The sequence below is a fragment of the Apteryx rowi genome, unplaced genomic scaffold, assembly GCF_003343035.1.
Source record: "Apteryx rowi isolate R43461 unplaced genomic scaffold, aptRow1 scaffold_695, whole genome shotgun sequence".
NCBI classification, from domain to species: Eukaryota; Metazoa; Chordata; class Aves; order Apterygiformes; family Apterygidae; genus Apteryx; species Apteryx rowi.
The window spans coordinates 303403-317647 of NW_020450977.1; the positions used below are offsets into that span (position 1 = coordinate 303403).

The following is a 14245-nucleotide window of genomic DNA, read 5'->3' on the forward strand; positions in this document are numbered from 1 at the left end:
CCTCCCTGCGGGGGGGATTCTGCCTGGCCGCCCGAGCTGGGGGGGCAGGAAGGGCGCTGGAAAGGGGCCGAGGGCTGCGTGAGGCTGGGAGCGCCGCGCCCGCCTGGCCGCCGAGGCAGCGAGCCCTCTGCGGGCGGGTGCGTTGGCGCCAAGGGTGTCTTGGACCTGCCCTGCTGGACTCTGTGCTGGAGCAACTGATGCAGCAGTTGCTCTCCAGTAAAGCCATGGGTGCTTTTAGAGAGCCTCCACAGTGGGAAGGTTTGGGGATATATTAACTGTAGGGCTTTAAGGATATGGGTTAGTCTGTGAAAGTTGCCAGACCAAGAAGAGGAAGATAAATCTCTAAATGTTTTGGTCTGGATCTTAGTTCTGTACAAGTAGTGAGTGGTTGCTTACTGCACTTGCTTTTAAAGTTGGACTATCAGATAACAAATGGGATGTTGTATGTGGAGATACAACTCTTGTTTTTTAGTCTGCGTATCACACTGTGGAGAACCCATACGGCACAGAAAAACAGATGTGTACCCGTTCTTCTGAAATGATAGTAAAGTAAAACTTGCTCCAGTGAAGTGACACTTGTAAAACTAATTTTAATGCACTTCAAGTGAGAGCCAATCTGAAAAACTGTGTATTTAAAAGGCTGCTCAGCGTTGCCATCAGTGTTTCATATTCTTTGTTATTAGCTGTATTTGTTGTGCTTGTGTTAATTCTCATGTAAAAGGCCACTATGTGCCTTTACCTTTTTAATCATTGGGTCAGGTAGTAGTGGCTCTTGGTTTGGTGATCTGGTGTTGAAAATGCAAGTGTCATCTGGCCATACACGTGATGTGTATTAATTGTGCTGAAGCTCCAGCTCCTAAAAGCAGATGTTTAGGTGATAACTTTGGCTTCAGAGTTGTTTAGGAGAAGAGGGGGAAAAGTTTTGAACTGTAATGATTGCACTGAGAATCTTGAAAATCATATAATCTAAAGCCTATGTTTAAAAATCTCCAAAATTTTAAATGTTGTTTGTTTTTATTTTAATGCAAACCCTGTCTTTTTTTTAAAGGGTTAAGATTGATTATATTTAACTTTTTCTGCTTGTCTAATCAAAACGTCCATTTTGATAATTTTTAAGTAGGCCTCATTCCTTCAAGCCTGCCTGTGCATGACAGAAAAGCTGATTCTCATTACATTCATAAGGACAATCTGGGTACAAAAGGGGTTTTGGAACAGTAATGTCAATTTCTCAGAGCACAGGTTGGTTCTTGCTGGTCAGTTTTCTTTGCAAAAATTGAAGGTTAGTATCACAACTGCAACACAGTTTGGTGTATATACATTTATTTTCTCTCTGTCTCTGTCTCTTTTTTTTTTTTTATTATTAGTCCTCAGGCACTAGAGATGAAGCTCTAAGAGACAAACGTACCCAAATTCTGTCACGTGGCCTTCCAAAACAAAAACCAATAGAAGGAGTTAAACAGGTATTGGTTTTGGCTTCTGGAAAAGGGGGAGTTGGAAAATCAACAGCAGCAGGTAAAACTTTTTTTTGTGCAGCCTGTTGTACTTTTATTGTTTTTTAATGCATATCTAAGTATTTATATGCTAATGTGGTTTCTGAATTTCATTCAGCTGGAAACAATAAAACCTGACAGATTAGTTCCATTTTGCTGTAGTCTGTAAACTTAAAGTTTATTTTTACTTCTAAAGTTTTGTTTCACGGCCTACTCAAGTGTGCTTTTTTTTCCCTCTCTTCTCCCACTCCCCTTTTCTTGTATATATAAATAATAAACCTATTTGGAGGGTTTCAAGATCAGGTCTCTGTCCAATTTTCTCAACTATTTGTATAGACATTTCATAAATGAAACGGGTTGTAAACCACACAAATTGGTAAGAGCCTCATGAAACACCTTGAACGCTTGACTTCCTTTTCTCCTCTCCCCCACCATTAGGCTTTGAATTAATGTTTTTATGTGCAGTTCATGGGTAGTAGAACAAGATGGTACAGGAGTTACCAGTACTGTAGAAATTCACTTAAAATTAAACAAAGGTGACCATAAAGGTAAACCTCTGAAAACATCTCCATTAAGTTTTATAAATCTGTTTAAAGATCTCAGCATCCAGGTTAGGAAAATAGTCTTCCCTTAGTTGAATGTTTTCTGCTTAAACAGTAGATCTTTCTGAAGTCTTCTGTTTATCTCTATTTGCTTTGAATAACAGATTGATGTAGTTCTTAATTTCTTGTTTTGTAGTTTGTATTTCATCCATGCTTGGAAAGGACTGGCTCTCTAATAAATACCAGAAAAAAATAAACAAACGTGTCATACATAGTAAGAGTAGCTGTGGTTCAAAAAGTGTGGATTGAAGATATTATTTTTAGGTTTCACCTATAAAAAAACATGCAAAATGATCAATACTTACATTTTTTTTTAATGATGTACCTTTTCATTCATGGTTTTAATTCAGTGGTTGGTTGGTTGGTTCAGGTTACTGAAAATACCTGAATATCTGTTTCTAAATCAACAGTAAGTTCAGCTTATCCTCCTCATGTCTGTAAATGAATGTGCTAATCTAAGTTCCACTACATTGTATCTGAATGTGATTAGTACATGAAGTGCAGAACATGTATAAACACGTGCATTTAAAAATAAAAATGCAGAATTCAACAAGTATTAAATACTGAGTTAAAGCTGAGTTATAAATGAATCATTCAAATATTAATGTATTGGAAAGAAACTTTTGTTAATAAATGTATTTATTTATAATATTGAGAAGAAAGACAGCAGGATCTGTATTCCTTTTTATTCAAATGAGAATAAATTTCATGGTTCAGATGGACAACTGAATATCAGGTAACTCATATAAAAGGAAGAGTTGCATGGCATGATTGCTGAAATATGTATTTAAAATGCTCTTAAATTACGTTCTGCTTGGTAATGGGAGCTTGTGGGAAACATATGTATAGTGACAACTCTGACTCATTTTGGAAACAGGAGTTGAAATGGGAAGGAGGGTTAAAATTAGAGGTGGCATTTTACCTCCAGTTCCTAAAATACCACAGAAAATATCATCAGTTTTATTGTCTGCATCTCTAATAGAGTTTCAAGGTTCTTTTTATTTTATTTTCTTTTTTTTTTCTTTTCTCCTTAGCCTATGTATTTATATTTCAGTTGTCCAGCTCTCCATTTCAGAACAAGGCGTTTTGGTCAAATCTATCACAGCCGTTCTTTAACTTGTCTTAGCATTTCTGTTGAATAATGTTTTTCTGTTTGTCAAATACTCTATTCTCTGTTGCTTATGGTACTTTTTGATCTTTAGATTTAACTTATTCTATGGTTAAAAGAAATTATTTTATAGGAAAAGTATTTTTCCATCTGTGTTTAAATTTTCTGGTTGATTTGCCATACTTTCATTTGCCTATTATGAGGGTTTTTTTTCCTTTGTTCGTGTGCTACCTCTTCCCTGCTTCATTTGTACTCCCAGTCAAGTGTCTCTCTTTTACCAAGATTCCTGCCTGCCAGTAAGCTATATTTACTCAGTTTGGCCAAACTTTTTTTTTTTCTTTTTTTTTGCTAGCTTTGCTGACTTGTCTTTTGCATTACCCTAAAGATGGAAACTATTACAGACAATTGATCCTGGCATGAGAAGAGACCCAGGTGTGGGCTTGTAAGAAGGAAAGTTTATTGTTCACTGAAACTTGGTTCTTTTCAACTGTGGAAGTGGAATAAAATCAATGGCTGGTGTTCTTACTTGCATTTTGTTAATCCCACAGTTTGAAGAAGATAAAACTGCTGGTCTTCTACCTTGGCTTGCTTAAGATCTCAGCAAAGACTGGCAGGCTGAGAGTTTTCATTATTGTTCAGGAGAGCTGATAAAGTCAATACATGGTCAAGTGTATGCCAGTCATATTAACTGTGGTTTTTTGTTTGTTTGTTTTTGTTTTATTTTCCCTCTATTTTTGCTCTTGTCTCTTGCTTATATTAGCAGGCAGGATATACCATTGTTGAAACTCACCATTTTAAGGTAGAGGCCAAAATCCATCTATCTACTGGACTAGCCTGGACACAAGTCTGGGCTTTTGTGAAGGAAACGATAGGATTTGTTCATGGTTCTTTTCCACAGCCAACATCATGTCTTTTGCGCCTTCTTTACAGACTAGAATGTTCTGAGAACTAGTCAGAAATGGGTTCTTTTGTTTCTAAATACCGCTTAAGTTGAGACTATTGGACTTCTGGAATATATCCAGAAGTTTACTCTCCTGCACTCCAGGTTATGTGGGAACTTGCAAGTTAGGGCCAACGTGAATATTCATGATCAGCTTAGGTCCTGTGCTGGATCTCTAAGCTGTCTTTGAACTGACTGTAATACAAAAACAACTAGCTGCAAGAATCAGATGGGATTCAGCAGAGAAGATTAGGTGTCCAGCTAGATATCCAGCCAATTAAACCAGGTTTTCCCATTATTCAAAGTATACTGTCTCACTTTTTTCCTTTCAATAAAGGATACTGACTGTTGCAAGAAGTACTATGGATCATCCTTTAATTTTCATGCATAATAATTGTATGGGAAAAAGACATATAAAGTAGCCTTAAGACAGTGTGTGGAATAACTTGCTCCTTCCTTTGTGCCTCTTTAAAGATAGGCTGCAGTTTTATTACTACTACTTATTCTTAGTTTGCTCATTTTTCTGCTTATTTGTGATTGTAGCTTTGTCTGAGTTTCAGAGGATGAAGTCTCCTCTGCTTGGGTTGAGAGACCCAAGCATCTGTTAAAATGGAAACAGGAAAATGAAATCTATGCAATTCATCAGCTTAGGAGTGAACAGCCTGTGGGTTTTTTAGGGAGAGCTGTATGAACACTAATTTCCTTATTAACCTCCTCACCATTTCATTTAACCATTTCATTCAACTCACATTTCTCCATAGTAAATTCTGTAAGCTGGGAATCCTGCTCCTTAAGTCATTCTCTGTTCCCTCATGCTTTTTTCTGGTAGAAAAAGTTTGGCTGCCTCTTATGTTTTTTAAAAGGTCCTCTATGCTGAGAAAAAGCAATGTGTAAAAAAGGCATAAGGTTTATCCAATAAAGTATTTTTCTTTTTAACGTTATGGTTGAGAAGATAACACCTATGGTTTGGTTATGCTGAAGTTTCTGGGAGGCCTTTTGACATAGTTGAAGCTGGTGAACTATTAAAAGATGTAATTTCTTACCCTGGGCTTTTTAGTTACTAAAGTAAAGTAAGTATTGATAGATATGCAAAAGCTTTAAACAAAGTGACAGTCGTCTTAATTGCTTCATCCTGCTTTCCCATTTCTTTAGTTGCTACAGATGCTTTCAAGGTAGATGAGACTTCATTTTCTAGTGTAAAAATCAAGCGAAATGCATGCATTTGTACCTTCTTCCAGAAAACATTTTTTTAAATATATCACAGGAAATCAAAAGAGGTATGTGCCTATTTCTGGTCATTGTGCTTTAACAGTTTAGTTCAGTACTTATTTAATCTCTAGTTTTAAAGTTGACTAGAGACTGGTAAGGATAACTACGGTAGGGTTACTTTATTTTCATGTTATGGTGTCTGTAGTTTTCAAAAGGCAAATAGGCATCTCAAAGACTTTTCTTAATATTTTTCTGTGGCAAAATACTTAGAATGTTTTTATTTTGCAGTGTCCCCTGGAAACTTGGAGCTTGCATATTTTTGCTGATTAGCTTCAATTTGGTAGCCTGCTAGCAAGTGCTGATTGAAATGTGGGTGCTACTGAAGCTAATAATACTATAGAGGTGCATAAAGCTAAGAAGCAAAAGGATGAATGCAGTTATTAAAAATATATGATGTTCAGTATTTATAGTATTTCTTTCTCTTGTAAGAAACCATAATATCTAAATATTTAGGAATTGAGCTCTCACGCATTTAATCTTTTTTTTTTTTCTTCCTCTTTCTTGCAGTAAATATAGCCCTCGCACTAGCAGCAAATGATTCGGTAGGTGAACATCTAATTATCAGCCTTAATGTAAAACAAGCGTGTGAGTCATAAATAAAATGGTTATTGCTGGCAACAGTCATATACATTAAATCAAAGTATTTATGCTGTTGGTTAATTTCTTTATTTATTTTTCATGGACTTTTGAGTTTGTATTAATTTGTTTATAGTGTGTCAGTATCATGAATGATTCAATAGCTCTCTTTCTTCATCTGGATTTGGCTGTGCCCTTCCCCTTGTGTATCTCTGCTTTCAAGTGCAATTCTGCAAGGATGTGTAGACATACTAGAGGATGATTGTAGAGGTTGGAGACTTTTTTTTTTTTTTTTTTTTAATGAGTGGTACTATATCATTGTCCTGTTTGGTATTGCAAAGCTCAGGCTGTAATTTAGACTGCAAACAGGCAGCAGGAACCATTCAAGTGTTTAAAAACGAGGGGTCTTTACGTTCACCTGTTCTATAGACTGTGAGTAGTTCCATTGAGTCCATTTATTGTCACAAAGGTAAACTCAGAAGCAAGCTTTAGGTTCTTCATTTCTGTGTAAGGGTGTATAATACAGGATTTATACCTGTGTTAATTCCAAAAAAGAAAATAAATACAAAATAAAATAGTTTAGCCTTTAGAAGAGTGTTCTATAAGAATGTTGTGTGAGTCTTTTGAAGTATGGTGAAAGTTCAGGTTTATTGMTAATCTGTCTTAATGCAAGGGCCAGAAGAAATATGGATGGAAACAAACCTTTGAGATGAGGCACTACTTTACAAATTAAAATAATCTAGGAACACACTTTAAGCATGGCTTAGGAATTTCATCACATGGGTAACATTAATGGCGTTTTTTTGGCTGAGTTCTCAAATGACACTTGGAAAATATTGCTTAATTAGTATTGTATAGCATAGAAAGCAATATTTACAAGTTGGTAGCAAACAAGGTATCCAAGTATTCTGACTTGATAAAGGTAACATCTCTATCTTTGTGTTGTACAAGACAAGCTAACTCTGTCTACTTGTTTACTTTAAGTCATGCATTTTGCGGCACACTTCCTGTAGGAATTTTGTAAAAGATAAACAATATTTCCCTAAAATCGATCATACTTGATAAGAAGAGGTTATTATAGAAGTTATATGAAATATGTACTGTTTGTAATAGCATCTGATTTTGATATTTCACAATTTTTAATTCTGTGTTAAAGAGTCTGCTGGAGTAATTTCAGAGAAAAATCTGTCATCTTGAAAAGCAAAACTGCTTGAATGGTTCCTTCTAATTAACTTTAAAAGATAGCATTTGCTGTAATACTTCTATAAAGTAAAGTGCGATCCTGCAAACAGTTGTGTGTTGTGGCATGGTCATTGAGTAGCTCCATGGAAACAATATGAACTAATTGCAGATAACTTTTCATATGGGTTAAAATATTTTTTTGGATTGTGTCTAATATTTTTCATACAAACAGTTTTGTGCTGCTTTTTTTTGTGCATGTGTGTGAAGTATGAGTTGTGGGATTGTGCTCTTTTTTAACAGTTGAGCATCATGTAATATATGATATATATATGACATAATAATAAATCAGGCCAGTTGAACATGGCTTTAAATGTGATAATGTGATGCACCACTTGAGTAGCCCATTAAAACACTTTACTTGTAAGGCATGCAAATAGAGACTAAAGTCTAGAGTGACTGAAGAAGTTGTTATTGGAGTCATTTGGAAAATCGGGGATTGAGAAATACTTTTAAATGAAATTGAGCAAAGTTGAGTAAATGTGTAATGTGCTAGTCATTTCTGATGGTAAGTTTACATGGTGGTGTAAAATTGAAGGCCAGAAACTGGTGGATGTTAATCAGTGAAGAGCAACTGAAATTGATGAAATTGCTGTGACTTGCATCAACTGATGGACAGATTTGTGTATTTCTGTTGGTTTCTGTTGACTAGTTCCATGAGTCAAGATTATGGAATGAATATCTCTTGATGTCTTGATCCGGGCTGGGACTGTTCAGTGCTCTGAACTATAGGGATCATCATAACATTTTGCTACAATGGAGTAAAGAGAACGTGATCCAGAGTTCACTGGTGCCTACTGCTGAAGTTTATAATAAATTTCTTTGATCTTAGATATGCAACATTGGGCCTCTCTGTAATACTGTTAATAACTATTGATTGTGCACCCTCTTCCCATAGTTTTCCTTCCTTTCTTTGCTATCCTACATTTGCCTCTTAGGTAGCAGTAACGATTCTGTTAGTGGATCTGAGTTTCAGAGGCCTCCTGCAACTTTACTGCAGTCCTTACTTCTTCTATAAGCAAATTACAGGATTATAGAAACTGTGATGTTTGAGCTTGGCATRTTGGTAAAGCAGGAACTTTAAAGGAGGAAAAACAGGACTCATGAAGAAAGACAGGTCACCATGACAACAGTGAAGGAATCAAAGCACAAACTTCTAGATGTTGTCTTTCTGTTAAAAGTTCATTGTTTATGATCTAATTTTCAAAGCAAATAATGTATTGCTTCTAAATGACTTCAAAAATTGTCTTGTCTTATCTTTCAGGTGCTTTTTTCCTAAGTTTGTGCAGGTCAGACTATTGAGGAAAAACTGTTCTGTGGTGAGGGAYCTTTGAGGAGGGTCTGTCTGTCTGTGGAAGGTGCTTTTAGAGGAGATTGGGTTAGAGTAGATTCTGATAGATATCAGGAAAAGCTGTGGCATCTTATTGTTGTTTAATAATGTCATATACTGGAAGAAGATTAACGGTCAAAGCATCCTTCCATCTTCTCTTAAAAGTCTATCTACTTCCTATAATTGAAGAAAACACCACACTATAACTGTAGAGGATCTCTGTGGTTTTTTGGTTGCTTTTTTGTTTTTTAACATGAAAGCTTTTTCAGGTATTAGTCATGGTCTGAAGTATTAAACCATCAGTAGAGCCTGAGCCATTGTCTTTAACGCACAGTATTGTTGGCAGAGCTGGGTTTAGAAGTCAGGAGTTTCTTGCATGCTGGGGATCAGTCTACTTGGCATATTTTTACCCTTGTGATTACACGGTAAATAATTTAGACAGGATTTCATTTAGATACCATGGATATAATGTCTAAGACAAAGCTTTTTTTTTTTTTTTTTTTTTTTTTTTTTTTTAATGCGAGGCCAGGGAGACTAACAGGACAGCTTCTTATCCCTTTCTGGAACATGAGACTTTCAGTACCCTGGGTTGCCTGTTTTAGATGGATTAGGTAGTGTTAAGAATTGTGCTAACTCTTGTGTCTGTACCAAGATCTATAAATCTATACAGTTTTCTTTTTCTGTTAAGAAATAACTTAAGATTCTACCCTTGTGTCCTATTTTTAATTGCTTGCTTAGTTTGACAACCAGTTCTTCTGGTTCTTTTGATGTACCAGCAGTCAGTTGCACTCCCCTAGGAGCACTTGAGAAGAATTTTGGGTTTCATGCCAGGACGATTCATATTCAGACTGGAATGACTATTTATGAAAGCTGCCTGGCCAGAGACAATTTATTATGGTAGAAACAAGTTGAATTAATAGATGCCAGCAATAATAGGRTAGTGATTGCATGTTTATGAACAGAGTATTTTAGTGAGCAAACACCAGCTGTGCATGACTAAGGATGGCACAAATCCAGTTGGGAGATTGCATGCTTATGCTGTCACTATGAGGCAAGCTCCCTAGTCAGCTTTCTTTTGACTCTGTTTCTTCCCAAGAAGATTTACTTTTTTCACTATAGGATGAAATGATTTTTGTGGTGTGAAGGACAGAGGAGCAAGAAGTAAAATTATATGGAACAAATTAGTATGTAAGTGTAAGCAAATGTTTTCTGCCTGGAGTAGTCAGAGCACATGATAAAAGGCAAGCATCAGTTTTAAGTATTCTAGCCCAATCCCATGTAAAGGGATTGGGTCAAGCAGACTAGGGCCAAAATTTTAACTACATCGAGGGTGATTTTTATTTTTAGGGAGTGGCCTTTGTTTTCTCAAGTAAACTCACTGGTTGCCGAGCAACATAATATTTTAAATATAAGACCATGCTATTGTACAGAGGAAGGCAGCCAGCCAGAAGAGGGAGCGCCAGTAGATGAGCAGAGCTTTTCCCCTGTGTGTTCCAGAAACCCTGCTGTATTGCATTTAACCTCCCAYAGTGAAATAGCAAACACATTGTTCTGTAATGTAAATAAAATTGGAGAAAGTTAATGATTAGCTAAATGAAAAACACTTACTCAAACAATACCACAACCAGAATATCACAGTACACAATAAAACAAAACAAAAAAGGGAAAAAAACCACCTCTGGATATCTGCAAATTTTTTAGTATATATTTATTTATTTTATATGTATATATACACTTAAACGCACGCACACACACACGAGTAAGAAGTTTCTTGCAAATACATAATGAGTTATAGTATGAAAATTATGCAACTGAGTCTTCATGTGAATTCACTGTTGTGATAAAACTATTGTTTTTTTAGTATTTCAAAACCTGTAAACAACACACACTAATTATTTTGAAGTTACTTAAAATCTCCCAACCTATTTTCTTCACATTCCAAGCTTTTTTCCCAAATGTTTGGCTCCTGTAATCAAACTATTTGTACACAAACTCATATTTGAATACTGCATTGAGAGGTGATTTTACAATTTATATACATTTGCCCAATTCTATAGAGCAGAAATTAGGATAATGGGGAGAAAAAGTGTTGGATAATCTGCATGTTGTYGAATAATGTAATCAATTACATTGATTATATTAGATCTAGCAAAATAGTTCTGCTTGTGACTATATATATAGACCTTGGAGATAGACTCTTAGTATTATATCTAACAGATCTAGAAAAAGACAACTTTGGTTTATGCAAACATAATTGTCAGAACTAATCAGCAATAGAGTTCTGTGGTTATTGTTTAGCTTGAGATTTTACTCAAATCGTACTGTAGGCCTAAACTTGCAATATGCTACCTGTGAAACTGCCATTAAAGTAATTTTGTTTACTTATCTTTACCTTCTTTTGATTTCCTACTTCCTTGTCCTCCTTTATGAGTTAGGCCATGTGCATAAATTTTTTAGGGTACATGAGCTTATGTGTATTTGTTTTAGTAGTCCTAAAATGGAGATTAAATGCATTTCCTCTTTACTGAAAGTACACAATTGTCTCATACCTAATTACAATATAAAAATAGGTTGGATGTGGGGAAGTGCTTCAGGAAAAGTGCCTTGAAAACAAAGCAGATACCATTCTGCATGTTGCTGTACTTTTGTGTATTATATCAATGTGTCCTGGAGCCTATTAATTTTAAAGTGTAGCTAAGGAATTTTTGTCTTATTCCAGTCAAGAACATGGAAGCATTTTTTTATGGGAAAATAAAATTGCTCTGTAGTGTTTGCTGTTGGATTTTTGATTGTATGTTTTTGATGGATGATTAGTCTGAAGTATATGCACTTAGAACTGTAAAAGTTTAAAAAGCTTCAGTTTATTCATAAATTTTGAGCAGATGCATCTCGTGTTAAGAAATGTTAAAGCAATTATATGTTTCATGCTAATGAAAAGCTTAAAAGAAAAAAATGTTGAGTGGTTTGATTTATGAAAGCCTGCTTTTGGTAGTTAGACAGAAGATGTGTTTGAAGGTGTGGTTGAGGGAAAGGACTTTTGGAAGCCAGTAGAAGTTTTTTTGCTAGATTTGCTGGATTTTTGCTAGTAGGGAAAAAAATCCATTTAGGAAGAAAAAAAACATATCCAGAACTTAGACAATGGGCTCCTTCAATATTTATGGTGTGAAGAAAAGCTTCTGACCTTTCCTGCCCTTCTCTGATTCAGCCTTCTTAATTATTAGGGTTTGATTTCTAGGCATCTTTACCTTTGTTGGAGAATTAGAAGACTTTTAACAGCTATAGATAGTAGATAGCATGACTACTTATTGATGCTAGTTTCTTTATGCTAGAAAGTGTAAATATGGCTGGAGATGTCAATTAGAATTGATTAAGGTTATTTGGTAATGTTAACTCAGCTTATAGGTCAGACTAGCAAATGAGAGAATAAAGTTTTAAAAGACTAATTGTTTTTCAAGTGAAACATAAGTAAAAATCTTATGTTATACGTAGACTATTTTACTGTATACTTAGTTTGGGAAAAATAAGTCTTTACCATTTTTAGAAGTATTACATGTAGAATTAGTTACCTGCATCAGTGCCTTCAGTTATTGAAAGTTCACTGATGAAGTCGGAGAGTGATATGGAGAGCGGAACACGAATTTGGGATGCTCTGAGGGAATTTAGCGGTGAGGCAACTGGTAGAAATGTGGTTGTGTTTGGGGTTTTATTTTGTTTTTTTGCTAATTTAGTTTAAAAGTAGTACTTTATTGAATTTTTTTGAAAGGGATACATAATGTGCAAGCTAGCCAAACAAAGATGAATTATTGGTATCTGATTGTTTAGGGATCTGACTAGAAACTAGTGCAAAGTGTTGTAGGAAAAAATGCCAGAGAAATTCTGTAGCTGGCAGGAAGTTAGAAGATCTTCATATGAAGAAAAAATGATTTTTAGATCAGCAGAAGAATGAGTATTTAAAACGAGTGTGATTTTCTGGGACAGATGGTGACAAAATTGAAATTACACTTTTTTGGCTTTAATCCAGTTTGCAACCAGCCACTTAAATAGTGCATAGCTGACAGAGTTGGAGAATTAGGGATTAAAAGAGGGTTATTCATGTGTTAGTGTGTCAAAAGAGGAATCCAGAACCTAACCTGATTTTTTAACTTGCCTTTGTCCTATATGTAGCTGCTTGCAATTTGGGATTAGCTCTAATTCTATAACATTAGAAGGGTAAATTGAGAGTCACTGGCTGTGGATTAACAACAGCTTTGAAGAGCTGGCATCTTCAGAAAGCTGGAATTTCTAGCTTTGAAATGATCTGTAACTGAGGAATATTGGGAGTGCTTCTAATATATGGAATCCTTCACTGTTTAGAGCACTTACAGCTCATTCATCTGTGTCTTCATCCCATTCAGGCTAAATACCAGGAAATTCTGGTGGCTTGCAGAGTTCACTTCAAAGTAAAATATCATGGAATGAAGTTTAATATGGATAGATATACTTTATCAAATACAGGAGAAAAAATAACTGAAAAGAGGTGCAAAAATGAAATTAATGCTGTCTAAGGGTCTCTGGATGATTAGCTGTAAGGCAGACTATGTTGATTAACAGCTATTTCTAGCAGCTCTTCGTGAGCTGATTTTCCACCCCCACCCCCGACTGTTAGGTCTTTTGTCAGGCCTTATCCTCAATAAAGCATTTGGCAACTTGGAAGAAGTCACCAAATATCGCCAGATTCTCCACTGAACACGGAAGTTTGTGTGGAGAGCTCACCTGTGTGATAACATGAATTGAACTGATTGCGTTTAGTTAACAAATGAAAAATGAAGTTGATTTCATAGTTAATATTGCCTGAAAGATTATTATTATTTTTTATTTTTTTTAAAGCAAACTATATAAAGAGGATCAAAGCAAATGAACAACTCTTAAGGGTCTGGTAAAATAGTTTACAGCTGGAGAGACATGGATCACTTTGTCATTAGCATCTGTACATGGAGTGTGTATAGTGAAACTCACCTGCTTAAGAGAATGAACATAATAGCAATTGAATTACTTTGAGTCTGCCTACAAAAAAGCAAAGGAGAAGAACTACTGCATTTTTACAGTTCTACCATATGCCAGTATATGAGAGGAACTGTGTCTAATATAGCTTTCAGCAACTTTATTTTAGAATTTTGTTTCCCAAGGCATGTATCACATCAAAATTCAGAGCTTGAAAACAAGGTTGTCTATGCCTGTAACTGTACACTACACAAAAGGAAGCTCTAAGATTCTCATCTTTCAGTGATATATGGAAGAGTATCTTCTTTACCTGTTGATATAGCGTTTGGCCTTCTTATAAATACAGAATTTGTACCTGGTGATGGCAAATATGGTTGTTTCCATTTCTTAGTGTAGATAAGGGAAGTTCCAAAATTGCAATGAGAGCATTAGGAAATTTGTACTGGGTGAGAATTGCAGTGATTTTATAGATGTACCTTGTGAGAATATTCTTCAGAAGTCTTTAAAGAGAGGGCTGTGAGGCAAATTAATATCTTATCGGGAGACTAATGACAATGAAACAAAAGGGACAAAGTAGTCAATAAGGTAAAAGCAGAAGATGAAGAAAAGAGGTGCTGTAGTTCTTCGTTTTTTTTTTTTTTTTTTTTTTTTTTTTTTTTTTTTTTTTTGGAGCCTCGGGATCCCAAATCCGGAATGAGACCATGAAAGCTG

General features: G+C 35.5%; 1 protein-coding gene across 10 annotated transcripts in view; it reads left to right on the forward strand.

Moving 5' to 3' along the window:
• Window positions 1–14245, forward strand: part of NUBPL (nucleotide binding protein like) — a 119926-nt gene that overhangs the window by 574 nt on the left and 105107 nt on the right. For 2 of the 10 annotated variants that reach the window (XM_026086480.1, XM_026086477.1), the window contains exons 1-2: window positions 1031–1460; window positions 5917–5951. Coding sequence is in view for 4 of the 10 variants with exons in the window: in XM_026086474.1 (XP_025942259.1) it covers window positions 5357–5417; window positions 5917–5951 (96 nt within the window). In the remaining 6 variants the exon portion in view is untranslated. Of the gene's footprint in view, window positions 1–182; window positions 259–929; window positions 1513–5292; window positions 5418–5916; window positions 5952–14245 lie in introns of those variants that run through there. The other 8 variants (XM_026086478.1, XM_026086482.1, XM_026086474.1 and 5 more) reach the window with 8 other exon arrangements.